The 20,992-nt window shown below is 41.3% G+C and overlaps 1 protein-coding gene across 1 annotated transcript in view; it reads right to left on the bottom strand.

Annotated features, from left to right (window-relative positions):
* The window catches only part of Fermt1 (FERM domain containing kindlin 1), a 31,330-nt gene extending 20,125 nt beyond the window's left edge, over positions 1-11,205 (bottom strand). Inside the window, exons 1-5 of the mRNA XM_076848964.2 lie at positions 11,055-11,205; positions 8,267-8,500; positions 5,093-5,233; positions 3,942-4,155; positions 1,883-1,985 (exon numbers count right to left, since the gene is read on the bottom strand). Of these exons, the coding sequence (XP_076705079.2) occupies positions 1,883-1,985; positions 3,942-4,155; positions 5,093-5,233; positions 8,267-8,500; positions 11,055-11,205 (843 nt within the window). The remainder of the gene's footprint in view (positions 1-1,882; positions 1,986-3,941; positions 4,156-5,092; positions 5,234-8,266; positions 8,501-11,054) is intronic.
* Between the last annotated feature and the right edge of the window lie 9,787 nt (positions 11,206-20,992).

The raw sequence follows: 20,992 nt of genomic DNA, 5'->3' as shown, positions 1-20,992 counted from the left end.
TTTCCAGAGCTTCTTCAAAGAGCCAAACCAGCCTGTCTTAGATTCCATTATTTCCCATCTCTCTATTATTTTTTCTATGGGTAGTAAAAACAGACAACAAAAATAGTTGACACTGTAAGTTCTGTAATGAAGAGGGAGCCCAAGCTGATCAGTGAACTCTGACGGGAATTTTTAATGAAACTTTAAGCTGATTCTCAGTTAAGCTGGAAGATACGATGCTCAAGTATTGCCAATAAAATTTTGAAAAAGAAGGACAATATTGGGGGAGGCATTTGTCCTCCCAGATCTTAAAACAATTAATATAGTATAGCATCAGTATAGTGACAAAGTATATGCTAGGGTGATATCTGGAGATAGATCTATGTATCCATATTTAATGTAAAAACAAAAGTGACATTGTATCCAAGTAGGGAAGGGAATAATTCAATACCATACATGTTGAGAATGCCCAGCTATTTGGAGAACAAAAACCCCAAACAAAAAAATGTACTTTAGAGGGCTGGGGTTCTGGCTCAGTGGCAGAGCACTTGCCTAGCATGTGGGAGGCACTGGGTTCCATCCTCAGCACCACATGTAAATAAATAAAATGAAGGTCCATTGACAACTAAAAAGAAAAAAAAATATTTTTTAAAAGGGTACTTTGCACCATCCAAAAATATAAATGATAGATGGATTAAAGATTAAATATACAAAACCACATGAGATACCTCTCACACCCACTATGATGGCTCTAATCTACAAGATAAGAACTAACATTAGTGAGGATATGGGGAAATTGGAACCCTTGTGCAGTAAAATGGTGCAGCCTCCATGGAAAACAATTTGGTGGTGGTTAGAGAGTTAAACACAGAATACGATTCAGCAATTCCACTCCTAGAGATCTATCCCAAAAGAGTGAAAGCAGGTACTCAAACAGATACTTGTATACCAATGTTGACAGCAGCGTCATCCACAATAGCCAAAATAGGAAGCAACCTGAATGCCTATCAATGGATAAGCAGTTATATGCACACATGGAATATTATTCAGCCTTAAAAAGTAACGAAATTCTGATAGATGATACAACATGGATGAAACTTGAAGACATTATACAAGTGAACGAAATCAGATGTTAAAGGACAAATATTGTACAATTTCACTTATAGGAACTATCCAGAAGAGGTAAATCCATAGAGACAGGAAAAGAGCAAGAAGCACAAAAGGAAGGAGAAACAGATGCACTCAGAGGACCTGTCACCCAGCTTACATTTTCTGCCATTTAGTGGCTGACTCGCAGCCCCACAAATGGCTCATCTGGAGCACAGAAAGGGCAGAATTTCAAAGCACTTATTTCCCCCCTGATTAGGTGTCCTAACACATTTCAGGGGGGAGGTGTGCACTGAGAGTGAGGGGGTGGCCAGCTAGAGTTTTTGTAGAGATGACACTTTTTCTCAGAGACTTCTTAGCGCTGCAGTCCTGTGTGCACCACCTCGTGGTTCTGACACTCATGGGAACCTGCCCCTGACCCTGGCCTCTGACAGCTCCTTTCCTTCCTGTGGCATCAGGACTCCAGAGCTGGGAAACATTTGCTCTTATCCCTTCGCTCCTGTGAATGCGGGGGGGCGGGGGGCAGGGGCCACTGTGCTAGGCCATAAAGATCCCAGGAGACTCCTGTTAACTCAGGGACAGCTGAAACCAAGAGATGAAAACTAAGAAACCAGTACACGTGTCAGTCTAACCCTGCTGAGACCAAGAGACCCCACAAATCGGTCCTAATTTTGATAATGAAATGACTCAGTTTTACACTTCCATGCATTCACCGAGAGAGAGAGAGAGAGAGAGAGAGAGAGAGAGAGAGAACAGAGAGAAAAGTTTTATATTTTCTTGTGAAAAGTTTTCTTACTTTAGGATTTAAATCAAAGAAAGTGTAGTATTTAAATCGTAACTGCAGTTGCTCATCCTCTTGGATTCCTTGTTCCATAAGGGAGCGTGAAGAATCTAGCCAACTAGAAAACAACAGGATGGGTTTTAAAAGCCAGTCAATTTTACATATGTACTCATTATATTATGTTATATATTATACTACTATATATGCGCCCCCCCCACACACACATAATACACCCTTGAAGAGAGGCAGAATAAGAACATTGCAAAAAACTAGTAAGCACATAATAATAGCTTATAACTACATTTTATCTTAGAGTGTTTTAAGGTGATAGATATGTATATATGACATACACTATATGCATTTATGTACATATGACACACATATGACATGTATATGTAAAGATGAGGTATATATGACATCTAAATATATGTCACCTTAAAACACTTTAAAATGCAGTTTTATATATACATATATATATATATATATATATTTTTTTTTTTCTCATTCTCATTAACACTCTAAAGTAATCCACTGAAGGAAAAAGGCAGTTTTTATTATCTATCTCAGTTTTATAGATGTGGAAACTGAGTCTTTTTTTCTTTTGCATCCGGAGCCACATCCCCAGCCCTGTTTTGTATTTGTATTTTGTATTTTATTTAGAGACAGGGACAGGGTCTCACTGAATTGCTCAGTGCCTTGCTTTTTTTTTTTTTTTTTTTTTTTGCTGAGGCTGGCTTTGAACTCATGATACTCCTGCCTCAGCCTCCTGAGCCACTGGGATTACAGGCATATATCATGGCACCTGGCTGGAAACTGAGTCTTGGTGACGTTAGGCGATCTGTTCAAAGTCGCAGTCACGTGGTGGAGCCAGCATGGTAGTCTGTCCCAATTGCCATGGCACCAGGTAGTTCACTCCAAAGCTAGGCCTATCCTACTGTCTAGTGCTTTCTGCAATGAGGGAAATATTCATATTTGTGCTGTCCAGTGTATTCACCTTTAGCCATCTGTGGCTGCTGAGCATTAAATGAGGTTAATGCCTCATTTTAATTTTAATTTTAATTAATTTATCCCAAATTTAGATTTGAATATTTCTATGTGGCTTGTGGTTCTTGTACTGATGGTGTCATTTTCAAGTTGAAAAATAAAAGCTGGGTAATGGGGAGGGGTAGAGGGATGGAGACTAAAAGTTGGTAACAAAATGCTGTGGGGATGAGCATCACCGAAAACCACTGAACAGAAGTGGCCAGAACTCCCATTCTATTACTCCTTGTGGAGTAGCGAGAATAATCAAGATATAATCTCCTTTCTAAAGGAGATGACAATCTTTGGCCGGGTTGGGGGGTGGGGGGCCGTGATCAAGACTTATACTAAAGGAAGAAGGTGACAGTGGAGTAAGGTATGTCAGGGAAGTGACTGATCAACCTCGATTAGTGATACTCAGGAAGAGGCCTGTGGTTGAGCCTTCAGAGACTGAGAAGTAGAGACAGGAGGTGGAGCAGTGACAGGAACAGAACCCCCATGAAGCACATTGAGGGACAGGAGGTCACAGTAGGATACAGAGACACCCATGGGAGTCAGGTCTTACGGAGAGTGACTGCTGTTAACAAGGTTGACTTTGTTTGGTGGGCAATGGAAAATAAAAGAAATGGTGGTTTGAGAAACCGTGTGGGTGTATTTTCTGAGAACATTTCAAACAGAGGCCCAGGACTTGCCCTTAGAAGGCCTACAGGGACAACGTGAGCCAGGTGGACCACCTTGGATCTCCCCAACTGGTTCATGAAAACCAACATCCTCATAAACTACTCATAAACATTCCATAAAGCATACTTTGCACACCTGGAGCAGAAGAGAATTATATTTACATATATCAATCCACTGAGTTACCCAAACACACAGATTTGATCACAGTTGAAAGGTACTGAAATGACCACAGGCTGCATTTATGCCTTTTTTGCTGCTTAAGTCAACTACTAAAGCACAATTCCCAGGACTATTAACTTAAAACTGAAACACTCCCTGATCTCCGGGACAACTCTCTCACTAAGACAGAAGCAAAATAGAGTCATGTCCTTACCCCGCGTTAAGCTTGGCTTTATCAATCAGAGACCGAGGCTGGTACATGTCAGCAAGTGCCTCTGGTGACGGGGGTGGCTGGCTGAATGCGAGGATGTTGCAGTTTTGTTCTGTTAAAGGGCTGTCAGTGAACCAAGTTACGGTGGAGGATGCCGGAGTTCCATTGACGGGGTCGTAGGTAGGAGTCATGGTCTTACTGTATAAGCCAGGACTTCCTGCAAAGCAAGGGGAAGATGGATCTCATGAGAGATTCTTGTGGGAATTTTTAGAAAAAAGAAGTACTCCCATTCCTTACACTAAAATGAAATTTGACTTTCAATGTTTATATCATTTAGAATGATCAGAGGAGTTATGATGGTTAGGAGATCAGTTATATATAGAGACAAAGACCTTGTCTACTGTATATTCAGTTTCTGGGAACTCAAAGATATAAAAGTTTCCTCAAATAAAAAATGTTGGGGACCATTTTTCCAACTCAAAGCTCTCTTATTTCAACAGAAGCCTTGACGCTATTAGAGAACTGGGGACCTAGGGCAGGTACAGAATATGTCTCAGGTACTCCTGAATCACATAGCAGTGCTTGGCCAATTTTAAGAATACAGCAAGTTAATTATCTGGCTCAAGTTTGCATAAGGTACACAGACCTCTTTTATTCTTTGCATTGCAATATGCTGCACAAGAAAGCCCTCAATATTGCAAGCATGCTAGAAACTTGATGATTTTGATATAAAAAGAAAATTATGATACCTCTCCAGAATTTTTACCTGGAGAAATTTCCCCCTCATTCCCAATGAGAACTTGAATTCAGGAATGAATTGCACTAAAATAGAATCAGGAAGAGAAAAGTATATTTGACTAATCCAAAGTATCTCCTTTTTAAATATTCTTTTATCCCCGGTTTATGGACATCTGTACCAAAATTTTCCATTCTCAGAAACACAAGATTTGCAATTACAACAATGAATTATTAAGCTTATCTGCTGAAAAAAAAAAGGTCTGAAATAAAATTTTGTTATTTCCAAACTTAACGAGGTAGCTCTTCCTCATCTCATGGATCCTAAAATTTTATTCCTCCTTTGAGGGGAAGAGAGAGGCCTATTTTTCCTCTTTGGTTTTCTTCTACATTCACAAATTAAAACAAATCTTACTTACCTGGTGACCCTGTTGGAGAACTCTCCAGGTTGAGAACATCTTCAATTATGGGCTCCTTATTATTTTTATCTTTCTTTTTCTTTTTCTTAAAAAAGTCACCAGAAGGCTTTAACAAGGAAAGTTCTTCTGATCTTCTAATATCTAAAATAAAATAATAAATAATAAATTTTTTTAAAAGAAGAAAAATAAATAGGATAAAGAGCATTTTGAGACTCAGAGCCATTTTCTGCATTTAACACCATATCTCCAGAAATCCCAGGGAAGTAAACAGAACTAAATTGAATCACTTTTAAAGACATAAAAGGGGAATAGTTGTCTTTAGACTCTCTAAACTGTGTGTGTCTGTGGGTAAATAGTGGAGGAAGATTCAGTCTAATACAATTTCTAGTTTGCTTTTTAATTTATTATGAAAATACTTCAAAAACATTCAAAGCAAAGGAAATAGCATAATATCCTCCTTTCTACACTTCACTGCCAGCCTCAACCACTACTAACGTTGTCCATTGTTGTGATTTCCATTTGCCACCAACTTTTCCCTGCCTCCCTCCGTTTTGTTTTTGTCTTTAAAAAAAAAAAAAAAAATCAATGGCCCATTTCCTTTTTTCTTTGTGGACCCCAAACCCCTAAAACCTTCATCTCATACACTGTCCAGCAGGTCTTTTCACACCCTGCCACCTCTTCTGGGTGCTCGCCATTTCACTGCTCCCAGAGCCTTTGTGTTTCTGCCTGAGGGCTTGCTCTGGAGGCCAGCAGGGCACGCAATGCTCTCCCAAATCATCCCTCAGTGGTGCACAAGCACATTGTCCCTAGGGTGGTAAGCCCTGAGGCAGCAGCTGAACTGTCTCTCAGAGGTCCCCAGTGGCCCACAGCTGAGGTTTGATATTTCCAATCTCACTTCCCCACCCACACCTGGTGTTTACTGATAACAACTGCTAAGAAACTGTTCATACTTGACTTCTCTCCTGGGGGTCTGCTTCCATAGATCCCAGACTAAGATAAGCCCCCTTCCCTGCCATTCACCCAATATGTGCATTATTGCAGTTCAGATTGCCAATAACCATTACCACACTGAGTGGCTATAACACCAAGAACAAGCCAAGGGATGTGATGACCGAGGGTCCCTGGGCAGCATTCCTGGGTGTCCGTGCACTGGCTCCTGTTAGATTCTCTCAATCAATCAGTTCACACGCTGCTTAGTACCAAAGTAGAGCCCAGCAGTGCAGCTTGATTCTCTCCCCAGTAGCCCGGGATGTCTGACTGACAGGTTGCAAAGCACACCTGCGGCCACTCAGAATGCATGATTTATGCACAACCCTGGAGATGAACCAAAAAGCCTGGCTAAAGATGTAAGCATTAAACAAAAATCAATAGCAGCGCCTCTATCTCCAAGTCCGGGATCTGTGTCCTCCCCCTGCACAGTCCCCCACTGACAAACACGGGGAACCTTATACAACCTAAATGGATTTAGCTTCAGTTGATCAGATATAAAAAGACAATGAATGGAAATGTCAACTTCCTTCCTTGCCTCCTGGGTTTTACTGTACTGGGGCACTAAAACACTGAGCTACATCCCCATCCCTCTTTAAGATAGGGTCTTGCTAAGTTGCTGAGGCTGGCTTCGAACTCGAGATCCTCCTGCCTCAGCCTTAGTGTCACAGGGATTACAGGTGTGTGCCACTGCACCTGGCTCAGGAAGTGCTTTCTGCCCTCGTGCTATTTCATGCTGTACTGGCCCTCCCTGTGCAGCACTGGCATTCCCAATCCTACTGACCCTTTCCCTCTTTTCTCTACATTGTCGCCCCTTTTAAAACATCCTCTATTATTTTCTTATTCCATTTATTGGCTATTATCTGCCTCCGCCTGCTAGGATGCAAGCACCAAGAGGGCAGGAAACCTAGCAATCTTTATCACTAATGTCTCCCCAGCGCTCAACACGCTGCCTGTCACATAGTAAGTGCTCAGTAAACATTTGTTGAATGATGCTGTTCATAGTTGAATGGAGGAGACAGATTCCTCAAGGATATATTATGTATTGGGTGATCAAGAACTGAATTTTGGTCTTAGTATCAAACTTCTTTGATATGAACACTATCAAAAATAAACACTTCAGAAAAATATTAAAGGAGAGCACCTTCATAGACCCAGTTTTCCTCCTTTTATGAAATCTCAAAAAGAAGAAATGGGTTAAATAGTGTTGTCTCTATGAGTGTTTTACTTTGGGACACAGATCCATAAGGAATTAGGCTTCCATTCACAATTAGTGTACTTTTTTGCTTAAAATAAATCTCACTGGTAAATTGTGTGAACACAGCTATTTGCTGGAGTCAGGTGTTAGTGAAGTAATGGAGACAGCAGAAGCAGCAGCAGAAGAAGTGAAGATAGTCAGCTCTTTCAGTGATGAAGGGTTTAACAGAAACTCTTTCTGGGGGGTTGTCTTTAATAATGATTTGAGCGTAGCTTGAAGAAATGAATTTGCAGAGCAATCTTCGTGGTTTGTCTCTTCTATCTATGAAGGTCTTTTTTAGTTTTTGCTCCCTAGATTTAACTGATTTATTTATTTATCTTTTTCCCCTATTTTTTATTGGCGCATTCTTGTTGTACATAATGGTGGGGTTTATTGTTACATATTTTCACATGCAAATGAGATGCAAACACATGCAAACAAAACAACATAATTGGACCAATATCTCTCCCCAGTATTCCCCCTTTTTGTTCTCTCCTCCCTGCCCTGGTCCCTTACCTCTACACTATTGATTGCCCTTTGAACTTTATGAGAGTCTCTCAACTCTTCTTTTCCCTTTTACTTTACAAATGTCTTTAAAAAATTTTTTTTAAGTTGTAGATGCACACAATACCTTATTTTATTTATTTATTTTTATGTGATGCTAAGGATTGAACCCAGTGCCTCAACACATGCCAGGTGAGCACTCTACCACTGAGCCACAACCCCAACCCTACAAATGTCTTTTTGAAACAGTTTTAAGCTGTATGGAAATGAATCTGATGTGGGTCAAGGATGTTCTATTTGGTTTAACTGCACTGCGATGACTGCAGTACCTGGACTTTGCAGTGTACTTCCCAATAAAGCGGGTGTTTTCTAATCAGCCATTCGGGGTATGCAGAAAGCAGCACACACTAGCGTCTAAAGGGCACAGGGGCCCCTGGGGTACTCACTCAGGCTTTTGCAGATGTCACTGACAGCCTTAAACACCACAGCTGAGAAGCTGACTCGCAACCTCACCGTCTTCATGTTAGGCAGCCGAAGGCGCAGCATTTTGTGCTGGGGGGTGAAGAGAAGCTTGGCATCTGCCTGAACCCCACATTTGTCCAGGGTCCAGTGGGTTTTCAGAAGCCAGCAATGTTTCTGTTCCCACCAAAGAGCAAAGTCTGACCAGTCTTGAGCTATGTCTACAAAGATGGAAGACACAATTAGGCAAAATGAGGAGAAGCAGAAGGAGCTCTGGAGGGTTCAGACTCCCCCGGAATCCATTTCACTGTGTGTAAAACCTGGAATAAACAACCCTCTTGGGCTCCCCATCTCTAAAGGCTCAACAATCCTTGGCTGCTCTACAGTCACCAAGGCCTGGCCTGGAGAAAACAATGTATGAACCCTCCCATCATTTACATTTAAGTAGCAGGAAGAGCAGAAGGTGTGACATTTTCGTTCTTGACGAATGCTGAAGTTATTTTTCCTAAAATCCCTCTGTGCCACTGTCCTTTCTGGAAGGCCAAAAGCATGTGGCTTTGTTTAATGCATCTTATTTCTCTCACAGAAATAGATCCTTATTCTGGGTGCAGCAGCGCATGCCTGTTATCCCAGCGGCTTGGTAGGCGGAGCAGGAGGATTGCTAGTTCAAAGCCCAGACTCAGCAATATAGTGAGGCCCTAAGCAAGTTACTGAAACCCTGCTTCAAAAATTAAAAAAAAATAGAAACAAAAGGGCTGGGGTTGTGGCTCAGTGGTTAAGCACCCCTGGGTTCAATTTGTGATACCAAAAAAGAAACAAAACAAAACAAAACAGGAAATGGATCCTTGCAGTCCAGATCACAAGGAAATATCAACAGCCCCCAAAGTCCACACAGAAGTGCAGTAAAGCTGACGTTTCCCTCTCTCAATAATGGCCCAGTCTTCTAGTAGCACCACAGTCCCATTTTCAAAACATCTACACCAAAATCAGAGTTGCATGTTTTCTCCCTCTCAACGTTAGCACTGATATTGAATCTTTCCTCTCCTTCAACACTGGCTTAAACTTGAATCCCTTCATCAACATCATAGTCAATATTCAACCATTCTTTTGGCTAAATACAGGGATGCTAGTGTTTTTGTATGGATATGAAGTGTCTCCACAGATTTTATGCTGAAGGCTTGGACTCCACTGTAGTAGTGTTTAGAGGTGGGGATTTGGGCAAATGATTGGATCCTGGGAGCTCAGATCTCATCAGTGGATTAATCTATTGAAGGTTTTACAGCTGATTCTAGGTTGAGAATGTGGGTCACTGGGGCCAGGTCTGGGAAGGACATAACTAGTCCTTATCCCCTTCCTTGAGCAAGTGTTTTTTCATTCTTTCTCTTTCTCTCTCCCTGTCTCCCTCTCTCTTTCCCTGAGACCTGAGGCAGATTCATACAATGAAATATTATATATCAGGAAAAATATTATATAGCAGGAAAATGAAATAACATGAGTGAATATCTCAGACGCAATGTTGGGTGAAAGATGTGTAAGAGTATATCCCGTATAATTACATTTATATGAAGTTCAAAACCAAGCAAAATTGTTCCTGTGATGTTAGAGGCCAGGATAGTAGTTACCCTTAGTGGACTAACAACTAGGAGAAATCAGATTTGGGGCATGGGTCGGGGAACAGATTAGGAAACTGGTCATGGTCTGTTAATCTGGGTGATGAGTTACATGACTGAAAATTCATTGAATCACACCCTTAGGATAAATGTACTTTTCCACATTTCAGTCAATTTCCTTAAAAAGGCTTTATCTCATTAGCATAAATAGGGAAGCTATTACCAAAGTCCTTTCATAAACAAAGGAAATAGAATGTCATCAAATTTTAGGCCTAATAATGTTGACATGGTGACTTCCTGATGTGAAGACTCTGACCCAAGAGACTTCACTTCCTCTGTTTGAACAAGTACAGTAGCACATGATAGATAAATGTTTTTATAGTTTGGTCTGAAATGTCCCCCAAAAGCTCACATGTTGAAGGCCTGTCCCCAGCTAGTGACAGTACTGGGAGGTGGTGGAAAATTTAGAAGGTGGTCTAGTTGTAGGAAGCAGATCACTCGGGGGGCATGCCTTTGAAGGGTTTATTTTTCCTGCTTGTTCTCTCCCCGCCACCCTTCCTAGGCACCACGAGGTAACCTCTACCACATGTTCCTGCCATAATGTTTGGACTTACCCCAGACCCAAAGTAATGGAGCCAACTGGCTGTGGACTAAAACATCTGAAATCACAAGCCAAAATAAACCTTGCCTTTTTAAAGTTGATTTCCTCAGGTATTTTGTCACAGTGACAGAAGGCTGATTAACACAGTGTTAAAAGACACATCGGCACCAAATGCACTTTATCATTGATCAATCAAGTATTAACAGAGAACTGACACAGTGGTTTAATGCCATGTCACCTAAAATCATCTTAGACATCACCGGTGGCAAGGACTTTGTCCATGTGGAAGTACAGCACTCTACCTATTTGGGAACATGAGTTGTCACCAAAGACTCAAGTTTTCACAAAGGTGGCAGATTTTGTTTGAGGCTCCTGCAGGACCCACTATTTCTCTCTGTCCTGGAAGAGATTGGGGAACAAGGAAGAGGGCTGTGCTCTACAGGCAACTGTGAGATGAATGACCAGAAGAAATTACATGATCCGGCAACCTAGACCAACTATGCAGCAGTGATGTAGCAGAGAGCATTTCTACTACACAGAAACCATCGAGAAAGAAGAACTTACTGATCTTTTCTACCAACTTGAGCATCACACCTCCGACATGCAGGTCTCCAGACACTCTCAGTGTGATGTCTCTTGGCTCCTTTTCATTTGGATTGTGAACTTGGACCATGAGCTCCCAGGATGCAGATGCAAAGTCACTGGATGAGATCATAGTGGCACAGGCAGGTGTCTGTCGAATAAAAATGAGGACATAGATCGGAACAGGTGAGAAGGGAACTGGAAAGGGCTAGTAGATCCTGCAGAACAAAACACTTTTTTGTTTCTGTATTTGATTTTTGCCTGGTCTTCAAAAGATTCCACAGCGTTCCTGGTGCCCAGACATTAAATTCAGCATCTTAATAGTAGAGACAAAATGTCTTATAAAAATGGACCTAAATCATCTAAATTTATGTATTTTATCTTTCTCTCTACATTCACACCTCTAGGACCCCTTGGCTATGTTTTGTTGTTTGCCCACCCAATATATCAATTTTTACTTTCCTTCTCTATTGAGTTTTCTCAGCTTTCTCTGAACTATTCCAACAAAAGTCAATTCTCCATGGTATATTTTTTTAAAAAAAAAATCAACATTATCGAGGTACAATTCACCTAAAACAAAACACGCAGATTTTAAATGACATACGGTTTGATGTATTTTGTTGCATGCAAATTCTACTTCAACAAAGTTGACTTTAAGAAAAGATTCCATTAAAACTTTTTTCTATCTTTAATAAATTTGTATTACCACATTCCTCCCCCAAATATCTGTATCTTCTGGCATGAAAGCTCAAAAAAATAAAAACACAGCAAAATTATTTCTATGTCAGTCATTATTCTACTTTAAACACATATAAGTAAAGATATAGGCCATTAATAATTAGTGCCATGTATTTGATTTACTTAAGTTACTGTGTTAGATCATACAGAAGTTGATATGTAAATGCACTTTTGACCAAATAATTTTAAAACAGGGTGAGACACACAAAAAGCCTACTCTTCAAAGTGCAGATGGGGGCGGGAACTTCAAACCTCTTAGCTCAAAGGAAGAAACTAAGCAGCATCAACACTAAAATGTATCAGGGGTAATAGGAACATTCGAATCCAAAACAGGTAAGACTAAAACTTGAGATGTCAGTGTCTTTTAAATAGTAAGAAATGATACTACAAATCCTGGTTGTTTTAAGATCATTTAAATGATTATGAGAAATCCATGTTTTCATAAGGCCTACATTGAGAAAAATCAATGCACTCATATTTCCACATCAGGGTTTCTTTTCTAACTGTAGGCACACAGATCCCTTGGGGATCTTATTAAAATGCAGATTCCATTCAGCTGATCTGGAGTAGAGCCCTGGGCCCCTGCATTTCTAACAGCTCCAGTGATGCTTTGTAAGGATTCTGGCTGTGGAAATGTACAAGGCAGTGTTCCTCTGGTAAGCAAACTCCCAGAAGGTTACAGGCACTGTTTCCACACTTGGAATGTTTCTCCCTGGAACTAGTAAGATGACCAATACATGCTCAGTGCCTAGCTGCTATGGTAATGTCCTTCTGAGGAGGCTCTGTGCTACACATACAGTCTTATCAGCTTTGACCCTGTTTTTATTTATATTTTTGTTGTTTTTAAAGTTTGTTTTTTTTTTTTTTTTTTAGTTGTGGAGGGACACAATACATTTATTTTATTTATTTATTTTTATATGGTGCTGAGGACTGAACTCAATGCCTCTCACGTGCTAGGCAAGCGCTCTACCCCTGAGCTATAATCTAGCCCCAGGAACACTGTTTTATAACAAATCAAATTGAACCCATCCACGTCATACTACTTTTGAGTTTATATGAAATTCCACATTTGTTAGCACCAGGAGAATCTAGTTAAATAGAACAGCTCTGCAAACCTGAACAGGCTTAGAACAGATTTAGTATGTCTGAATCAATCAAGAGTTCAGAGTATTTCCTAATGTTTTATAACCAGAGGATTCAAAGGCGGCGATACATAGATACATATACCTTTCAATGCAGAGGTTCACAGGGCAACCTCTTGCATAAGCAATGCCCTGAAGAGATTATCTGAGGCCTCACTGTTGGCTTCTGTCATCAGTAGTTTGCAGTATTATTTTCTGGGTAATGCATTGTGCATTAACTATTGTCCTTGAGCTACCTCCTTCTCCCTCTGGGCAATTCCCATTTCTAAATGAGGAAACTCAGGCTCAAAGAAGTTAGGCTACTTGTCTGAAGTAACACAGGTTAGATAGTGGAGCCCAGACATTAATCCACATCTTTCTTACTCCTACTTGCCTACCATACTCGGAAATGTCCTGGGTAATTAATAGGAAAGATAATGCTTAAAACCACAGAGTGAAACTTCTCACAGCCTTTACCATCCATTTCTATCAATACAAATCTTTACCCAGTGGAGAGACAATAAAGACAGCCCCTTCATAGGTGAACTCACAACTTGGCATTGAAATGCTTGACTGCAAGAGCCTTATAATTTCTAAATTGCTATGCTCTGGGCTTTCGTTTTAAAATGTTTTGTACATGAAGAAAATGACCTTTCTTTTAAGGTGACTCCTTGCCGCTGTTCCATGGACAATCAGACACCAGGTCTTTTCCTGACCCTTGTTGATTAAAACACCCCTTGTATAGGCAATAGATGGTGATTTCCTTACAACGAAGTCCCACCTGGTTCTAACCTGTTTTCCCCACATTCCTTTCCTATCGTTCTGAGCCCTGTGTTTTTGAATGAACTTCTCATCTGCAGCAAGCTGTTACTTGTTGAGAACTGCAAACTTTAGCTGGGGAAAACATATCTTAGGAGACCCAAACAAGAAACAACGAGAGACGTGCCTTTCCTGGTGAAGTTCAGCGGCCCTGCACAGAAAATGTCAGAGAGAAATCGAGGAAAAAGGGTAAGTAGTGGGAAATAAGCCCCACGCTTTCCCTGGAGGATCAGGTGGTGCTCAGTGTCTGAAGGCCATTTGCTCTGTTTGTCGCTAGCACTGCGGGGTCCTGGGGAGGGTGTCTGGTGGGCAGAAACCTGCCCCTTACCCATTAATGCTGCAGTACCTGGGACTGGACATAAAGTTCTTGCGCAGCCAGAAGCACAGGCCAAAGAAAGTGGTCGCACCCCAACGACATTATTTTCAATCCAACAGCCGTTTAACTGAAGAGGGCTGCACCAGTGAAGGGGACAGCCGTCTCAGGACTCAGCAGCACGCATCAAAGCCTCCAGAACCCCTGTGCCCAGCTCTAAGCCCTGAGCACCCACCTTCTTTCCCGGAGCCTGTTGCGTCCAGTCTTGCAGATCGACACGTGAAAAGGTGCACCCCTAGAGACCAGGGCAGATACCACCCCAGGCGGGGCCGGGGGCGGCGCTGGCGAGGTGGAACTCGCGGGGACAAGCAGTCGCAGCGGCAGTTCGGCTCGGTTGTGGCAGGCAGGGGCAGGTGGCTCGGGTGCACTGGAGAAGCTGCTCCGGGACCTCCCGCAGAGGCTCGGTGTCTGCAGGCAGCCCAACACCGCGCACCAGGTGCACTTTCTTGGTACGCGGCCCCCAGCTACACCGCCAAGGCCAGCGCAGCCGGGCAGGCGAGAGCACGCCCAGTCCCGGGCTTGCCTGGTCTTGCGGTCCAGGAGAGCAGGCACAGTCTACGGATTTTTTTTTTTTTTTTTTTTAAGAGCAAAAGGTGGTAAAAGGGTGCTTTGGAGCAAGACGGCTGGAGGACCTGGGACACGTGCTCACCCTGCGCCCTCTCCTGCTGCCTCTTATCCCTCTTTTCTTAGACTACCTCGGATTTCCCCAGCACGCCCCGCCACCCCACCCTACCCCGGGATCGGCCCATGTGCTTTAAGTTTTGCACTTTTTCTTTCCCTCAAGGTACACCAACTGCCCCCACCCCCTGGGTGTGCGCAGCCCTGGAAAATCCCCGTTTCCTTGTAAAGAGCCCTGGAGTGCTAGTGATCAGCGACGTGGGAAAAACAAAACGATTCATCTCTGAGTAAGGCGTGTTGCAAATCCTCAAGAAGATTTGATACCTAAGGATGGAAGACCCCCTGGTGACCCAAGGCCAATACTGGTGAGGCAGTCTGGACCGCGCCTGGATAGCTCATCTCAGGATCATCACTCAGTCCAGACTGTTAGCTTCCTGTCGAATTTCATTAGTTTCATTTCCTACAAGTTGGTCTATCCAGTATAATATTCCCTTTGCTATTCAGATCATTTAAAATATTTTTTTTCAAGGTCTTCTGCTTTGAGATTATCATTTTGTATGACTTTATTTTTCTTTACACTAAGTGGGGATTGGTGGCTCTTAGTATTAAAGTATTGCTTTCTATTTCTTTATTAAAATCTCTTCATCTTACCTTTTTATTTTTTGGAAGTATGATGTGAGTTGCAAGTGTATCCACTCTTGCAATACTACTTTTATCTTTATGCAATACTACTTTTCCTCTTTTCAAAAAAAATTTTTAAATTTAAGATATTTTATCTCATATAACTTTTTGTTTTAAAATGTGTTGCATACCATAATTTTTCTATCCCAGCTTTCTTTTGCCAACTTTCATATGTAACATTCTTATATCCTTATGCTTTCAGTCTGTGTCCTTAGATTTAGTAGCCTGTAGATTACATAGTTGTATTTTTTTTAGATTTAATTCTGTTATTCAAGCTTTTCGTTTTGATTGGTGTTATGTAATAATGCATTTATAATTAAATGAATTTCTAAAAGTGGGAAAAAAAGAATCTTCTGGGTTCATGGTGCAAATAATGAAATAGTATCTATTATTAGTTACCCATACACTGATAAACTGACTTGGAAATTATTACTGTCAAAAAAGGAAAATCTTGTCCTATTTGGGAGCCTAAGGTAGGAGGATCACAAGTTCAAGGCTAGTTTCAGCAAATTGGAAAGACTCATGTCACAAAATAAAACATAAAAAGGGCTGGGAATGTAGTTTGGGGGTGGAGAACCCCTGAGTTCAATTTCTAGTACTGCCAAAAAAAAAAAAAAAAAAGAAAAAGAAAAGACATGCATAAATTATCATGCCAGATACCAGTAGAGAAATATAGTCATAGTTCATAGTCTTTGAATACAAAAGGGATACAAACAAGTAGAAGGTCTTTGAAAGTCTCAGCTGCTTCAATTTGTTAAACCAAGTAGCTTTCTTCCACTAGTGCAATCCCACTATCTTTGATGAACCTTTAAAGTTAAAAAAAATTCTATGTATTCTATAATTTAGTCTGAGAAAACTGCTTGAAGGAGGTGGAGGATTTTTTTTTTTTTTTTTTCTGATTGATGGTTTCATTTGACAAAGCAAATGGGATACTACCCAATATAAAGGTCTCCATTGAGTCTTCAGCTAATAAACATGCTAAATATCTGGAACTAAGTAAGAAATGCAACAGACAACTAAAAAGTATTTTTTATTTTCATCAAGACTTTGGGATGCACAAAACGGGCTGGCTGTGTTCATGCGCAGGGAGAACATGTTTTGTTCTGCTGAAAGCGGAATGTGCTTATAATAGCTATGTTCTCCTTTCCAACTGCATGGATAACCAGCACTCTCAATGCCCAGGCAAGTTCTAAAATGTTCTTCTTGCCATGGTGGAAAGGGTGTGTCCTGATGTATGTGCAGCCCCTGGATGAAGAGGGTGAGCAAGAGCAAGGAAGAATAAAAAGAGCCTCACCAGAGGCTGTGCTAGAGCCTTTGTTCATAATGAAGAAGCAAGAAACACAAGAGGACTCTCCTTCCCTCTGGGTCTCCTGCAGAGTTCCTTCCCTTTCCTCTTCCTTTGCCCTTTCTCTTGTTATACTGCATCCATCTCAGGCAAAAGACACAAAGGAGATAAGAGTGATAATTAGGTCTTTCTCCCTGCTAATTATAAAGTTCCTTTCCATGGAGATAATAGTTACCTGTTTCTCTGGAACCTTCCAGAGATAGTCTATACATGTAGATTATTTTTGCTTCTTAAGCAAGTAATAGAATTTCCAAACATTGCTCTGCATTTTGCTTTTCTCACTGTAATATATTTGGGTGATTGTAGAAGACACCAGTCATATTCATAACTTGGAATGTCCTTTTTAACATGCATGGAAATACCTATGTTTTTATCCTAGTCCAGAAGTCAGAACTCAAATTCCCTTGCAGCTGGGGCACAGGCCTATGACCTAGGCGATTTCATTCAGATACAAAAGGACTTTAGTTTGGAAGTGAGTGAGCTTCCATTCTTCTGATGTGGCTGGTGGCATGAGTGCGTGAGTGTGAGGATGGTAGTGACAGTGTTGGTGACTTCCTGAAGGCTGACTTCCTGATGTAGAAGGCATGTGACAGCATTGGCTGGTGGCAGTAACAAGAGTAATGAAGTCAAGGTCACATGCTGCAATGGTGATTCCTCCCTCATGTCAGTTCTAAATATTGTTGCAGGTATTGCCCTTTAATTTTTTTCCATTGCAGTGCTGGGGACCAAATGCATGACCTCAGGCTTGCTAGGCAAACACTCTCCCAACTGAGCTACATCGTCAGCCCCAGACACTGTGACACTGTTCTTGATGCTTAGCTCCAAGTCTCTTTCTTTAGTTGTCCTCAAAAATTCTGTGAGTATTGTTATTATTTTTCACTCAAGGCTTAACCTACCCTTGGTGGCTGTCGTGGGTTCTGTTACATGTACCTGACACAGAATATCATACCCAGAAGTGAGGTGAGGAGCAGATGGGACTTTGGGCAAAGAGGGGACAAACATTGCAGGGAGGAAAGCTGGTGGATTCTTGTTACGCAGCGGCAAATATTTGCTCAAACTACCATATACAATACTTCAAGATGTGGATTGTGAGCTGAAGGAGGCTGGAGCATTAGGGAAACATAACCTGAATATTCACAATGTTGATTTGAATGGATGACTTTTTGCCTTTCAACAAATTATTGATAGAGAGGATGTGCCCAGATCAGAAGCAAACTGCTGACGGGAGAGACCGAGACATTTTCCTTTGCCAGGGCAGGCTCTCTGCTATAGGTAGAGGTCCAACTTGACTGAGAATTCCACAATCTGGGCTGAAAGAATAAACTACCATTTGCTTCAAACCAAAACAGGTATACACAGCTGTTTGAGGCAAATGAATAGCAGACCTTTGTAATACCATGATTTTGAAGGTAATTGAAAGAGCCCATGTACCAGATGCATGGGTAGTATGTGTTGTTCAAAACAGCCACAAGATCATCAAGGGAAACTTCCAGTATTCTCCAGTGTCCTGTGTTTAATTCTCATTATTCATGGTAGTTTTGTTTCATGAAGTTACTGCAAACATGGAATTAGCCAGTACTGACCATTGCTCCTAAGGGAAATATGCACATGTGTGTGCACACACACATTTTATATAGATTACAACTCTCGGTCCTACAAACAGCTCAACCTGGTAGATCCCCATCCCCTACCCCCGTGGAGATTGAATATGGGGTCTCATGCATGCCAGGATATAGACTAATGATCTATATTCCTAGCCTGAGCCCCTTTTTAAAAAAATGTTGAAGGATTAGAAGTGTTAAGCTGCTGGCCTGAGGTCATCTCACTAATAGGGGCCAGAATAGGATTCAAATTCCATCCAAATGGCCCCAGAGCCAGAGCTTCTTACACTATACTACTGTGGGGTCTCCATCTTCTGGTCACCTCTGCATGAAAGCAGAAAGCAGAGTGTTGCTTCAGTGGTACGTGAGCACAGTAGGGGCAACTCAAGATTTTTTCTACCAGCAGCAAAAGCACAGTGAGGATGGGTTTTGGAGTTACAAATAAAATTTAGCTAGCAGACAAATTCACAAATGTGGAATTTTCTAGTCATGAGAGTGGACTATATAAAAAGCTAAAAGAATTAAAAATGGCTGCCCTTGGGGGAAACTGGATATGGAATGAGAGGACATTGAGTATGGAACTGTTACTTGCCACAGTCTGACTAGGCACAAAATCACGAGCCACTCAAGCAGGAACAAACTTTATTTTCCAAACTTCCACAAACGCCACGCACACAGCGTGTCACACCACTCCTGGGTCACACCACACCAACCGGAAATCCCTCCTCCAGAAATCCCTCCTACCGCATTTCCCCAACCAATGGGAACTCTCCGGGAGTCCAAAGTAGCAGGCCAAGGCAGACAGCAGGGGTCTAATATCCAACTGAATGCACATCTTAACATAATCATTATCATCTCAATGGCTTGCTGGCATCACCTTTCAACCAAAAATGCCATGCGTCATTCCTACTTGGCTATGACTCTTAGCATCTCCCCCCTTCTGTTTAATTAAGCACCAAGCATGTGGCTTAGGGACTGTGCCTGGTAGGCTGTCTAATACTACATATGGCGCTTACCGGTCATCGGATGAGCTGACCTCAAGGCGTCAGTCAGCCTCCTGTCTTAGGTTGGTACCACTGCAATTGGATCATACCCGTCACTGACTACTGGTCCAGCATACAGCCATACTTGTGGATAGGCCTATGCATCAGTGGGGGGGTGAGGTTCTTTGCCTCACCTCTGTTGGCCCCCACATTTGGCCTTTGTACCAGTGGGGGGTGAGGTTCTTTGCCTCACCTCTGTTGGCCCCCAAATTTTAGACCATCACTAGCAGAAGGGAGGAGGATACAGAAATGCCACGACACTAAGCCAATTGACAGCTCCTTTGAAAAATTGTACCACCGGTGACACCATCAGCAAAGATACTCCAGCATTACCACAATTCGCTGCACCAACAGATAGTTCAAAATATATACAAGTGATACATAGTCCAGGCAAGTTCTGCAAGCAGTTCAAAGAGGAGGAATCTATCAATATGTCTATTTCCTCCCAAAGTAAATCGACTCCTTGATTGAGCATTACTTGTTGAGTTATTATTCATTGATGCATCAGTTTATACAGTTTACTGTGATAACTATCAAAGAAGCTGTAGTTTGGTTTTATCTTTGTCTTTACCAGCACTGAGATGAAGATAGTAATTCTGGCAATGATGGCTAAAAAGAAATTATGTAACATTCCAACAGGCACTAAGAAAACAATTTTCTGAACAATTTACATTATCCTGAACAGAATTATTAAATATAATGAAAAGGAAAGGTTAAAGTGAACAAACAGATCTGTTAACCTCCTTTTTTGTTCACATATTAAAACAATCCTCAACAGCTGTTTACCCAATTTAAATTAAATCATTTAAATCACGTGAATAAAAAAAATTTGGATTCATTTTATCATGAGCGCTCCTCATATATGATATATGGACAAACGCATATACAGATACACAAGACAAAACACAAGTGTGCACACATAACATACAACACATAAGACAATAGTAAAGGCCTTGTAGCTTTACACAGGTGAAATCTCCATTGCAATGTTTAAAAACTCCACAGTCAAAAAATAAAACCGATCAGAAAAACATTAATCTAGGTCTGTATGAGCTCAAAAAATAAAATAAAACTTTATGATGTGGGGAAGCGCAATAATTAAATAGATATTGAAAAAAGACATCCTGGTTACCACCTGGGTTTGACTCTTTTTTGGATATCCCATCCTTTTTTTTTTTGTAACTTGCATATGGGTCTGAAGGTATTCCCACAAGCAAGCCTCAAGGTTTTTTTACATTTGAAATAAGCCTTAATGGTGTTCATTATTCATTAGCCTCCAGGTGTGGGAGAATCACTGTTGCAGATGTAAGAATAGCCAAGCTGGAGCTCTGGATATCAACTGGTATGGATTTGAGTCAAATCATCTTCTTTTGGGTCTGTAGAAATTGCTTTGGTTAGTCTCTCTGGAATCCAAATTGGCTGCTGTTCTCCCTGTGGAAACACACAAACAGAACCCCGATTCCAGACAATCACTGGGTCAGGACCTTTCCATTGTCCTGTTAGAATATCCTTCCAAAGTACCTTAGGTTTATGTACATTTTTTTGATACATATGCCTTTCCGCAGCACTAAGCCCTGATGA

Source organism: Callospermophilus lateralis, chromosome 3 (assembly GCF_048772815.1).
Source record: "Callospermophilus lateralis isolate mCalLat2 chromosome 3, mCalLat2.hap1, whole genome shotgun sequence".
Lineage (NCBI taxonomy): Eukaryota > Metazoa > Chordata > Mammalia > Rodentia > Sciuridae > Callospermophilus > Callospermophilus lateralis.
The sequence above is the reverse complement of the archived record's forward strand: the minus strand, read 5'-3'. Positions and strand labels throughout refer to the sequence as shown.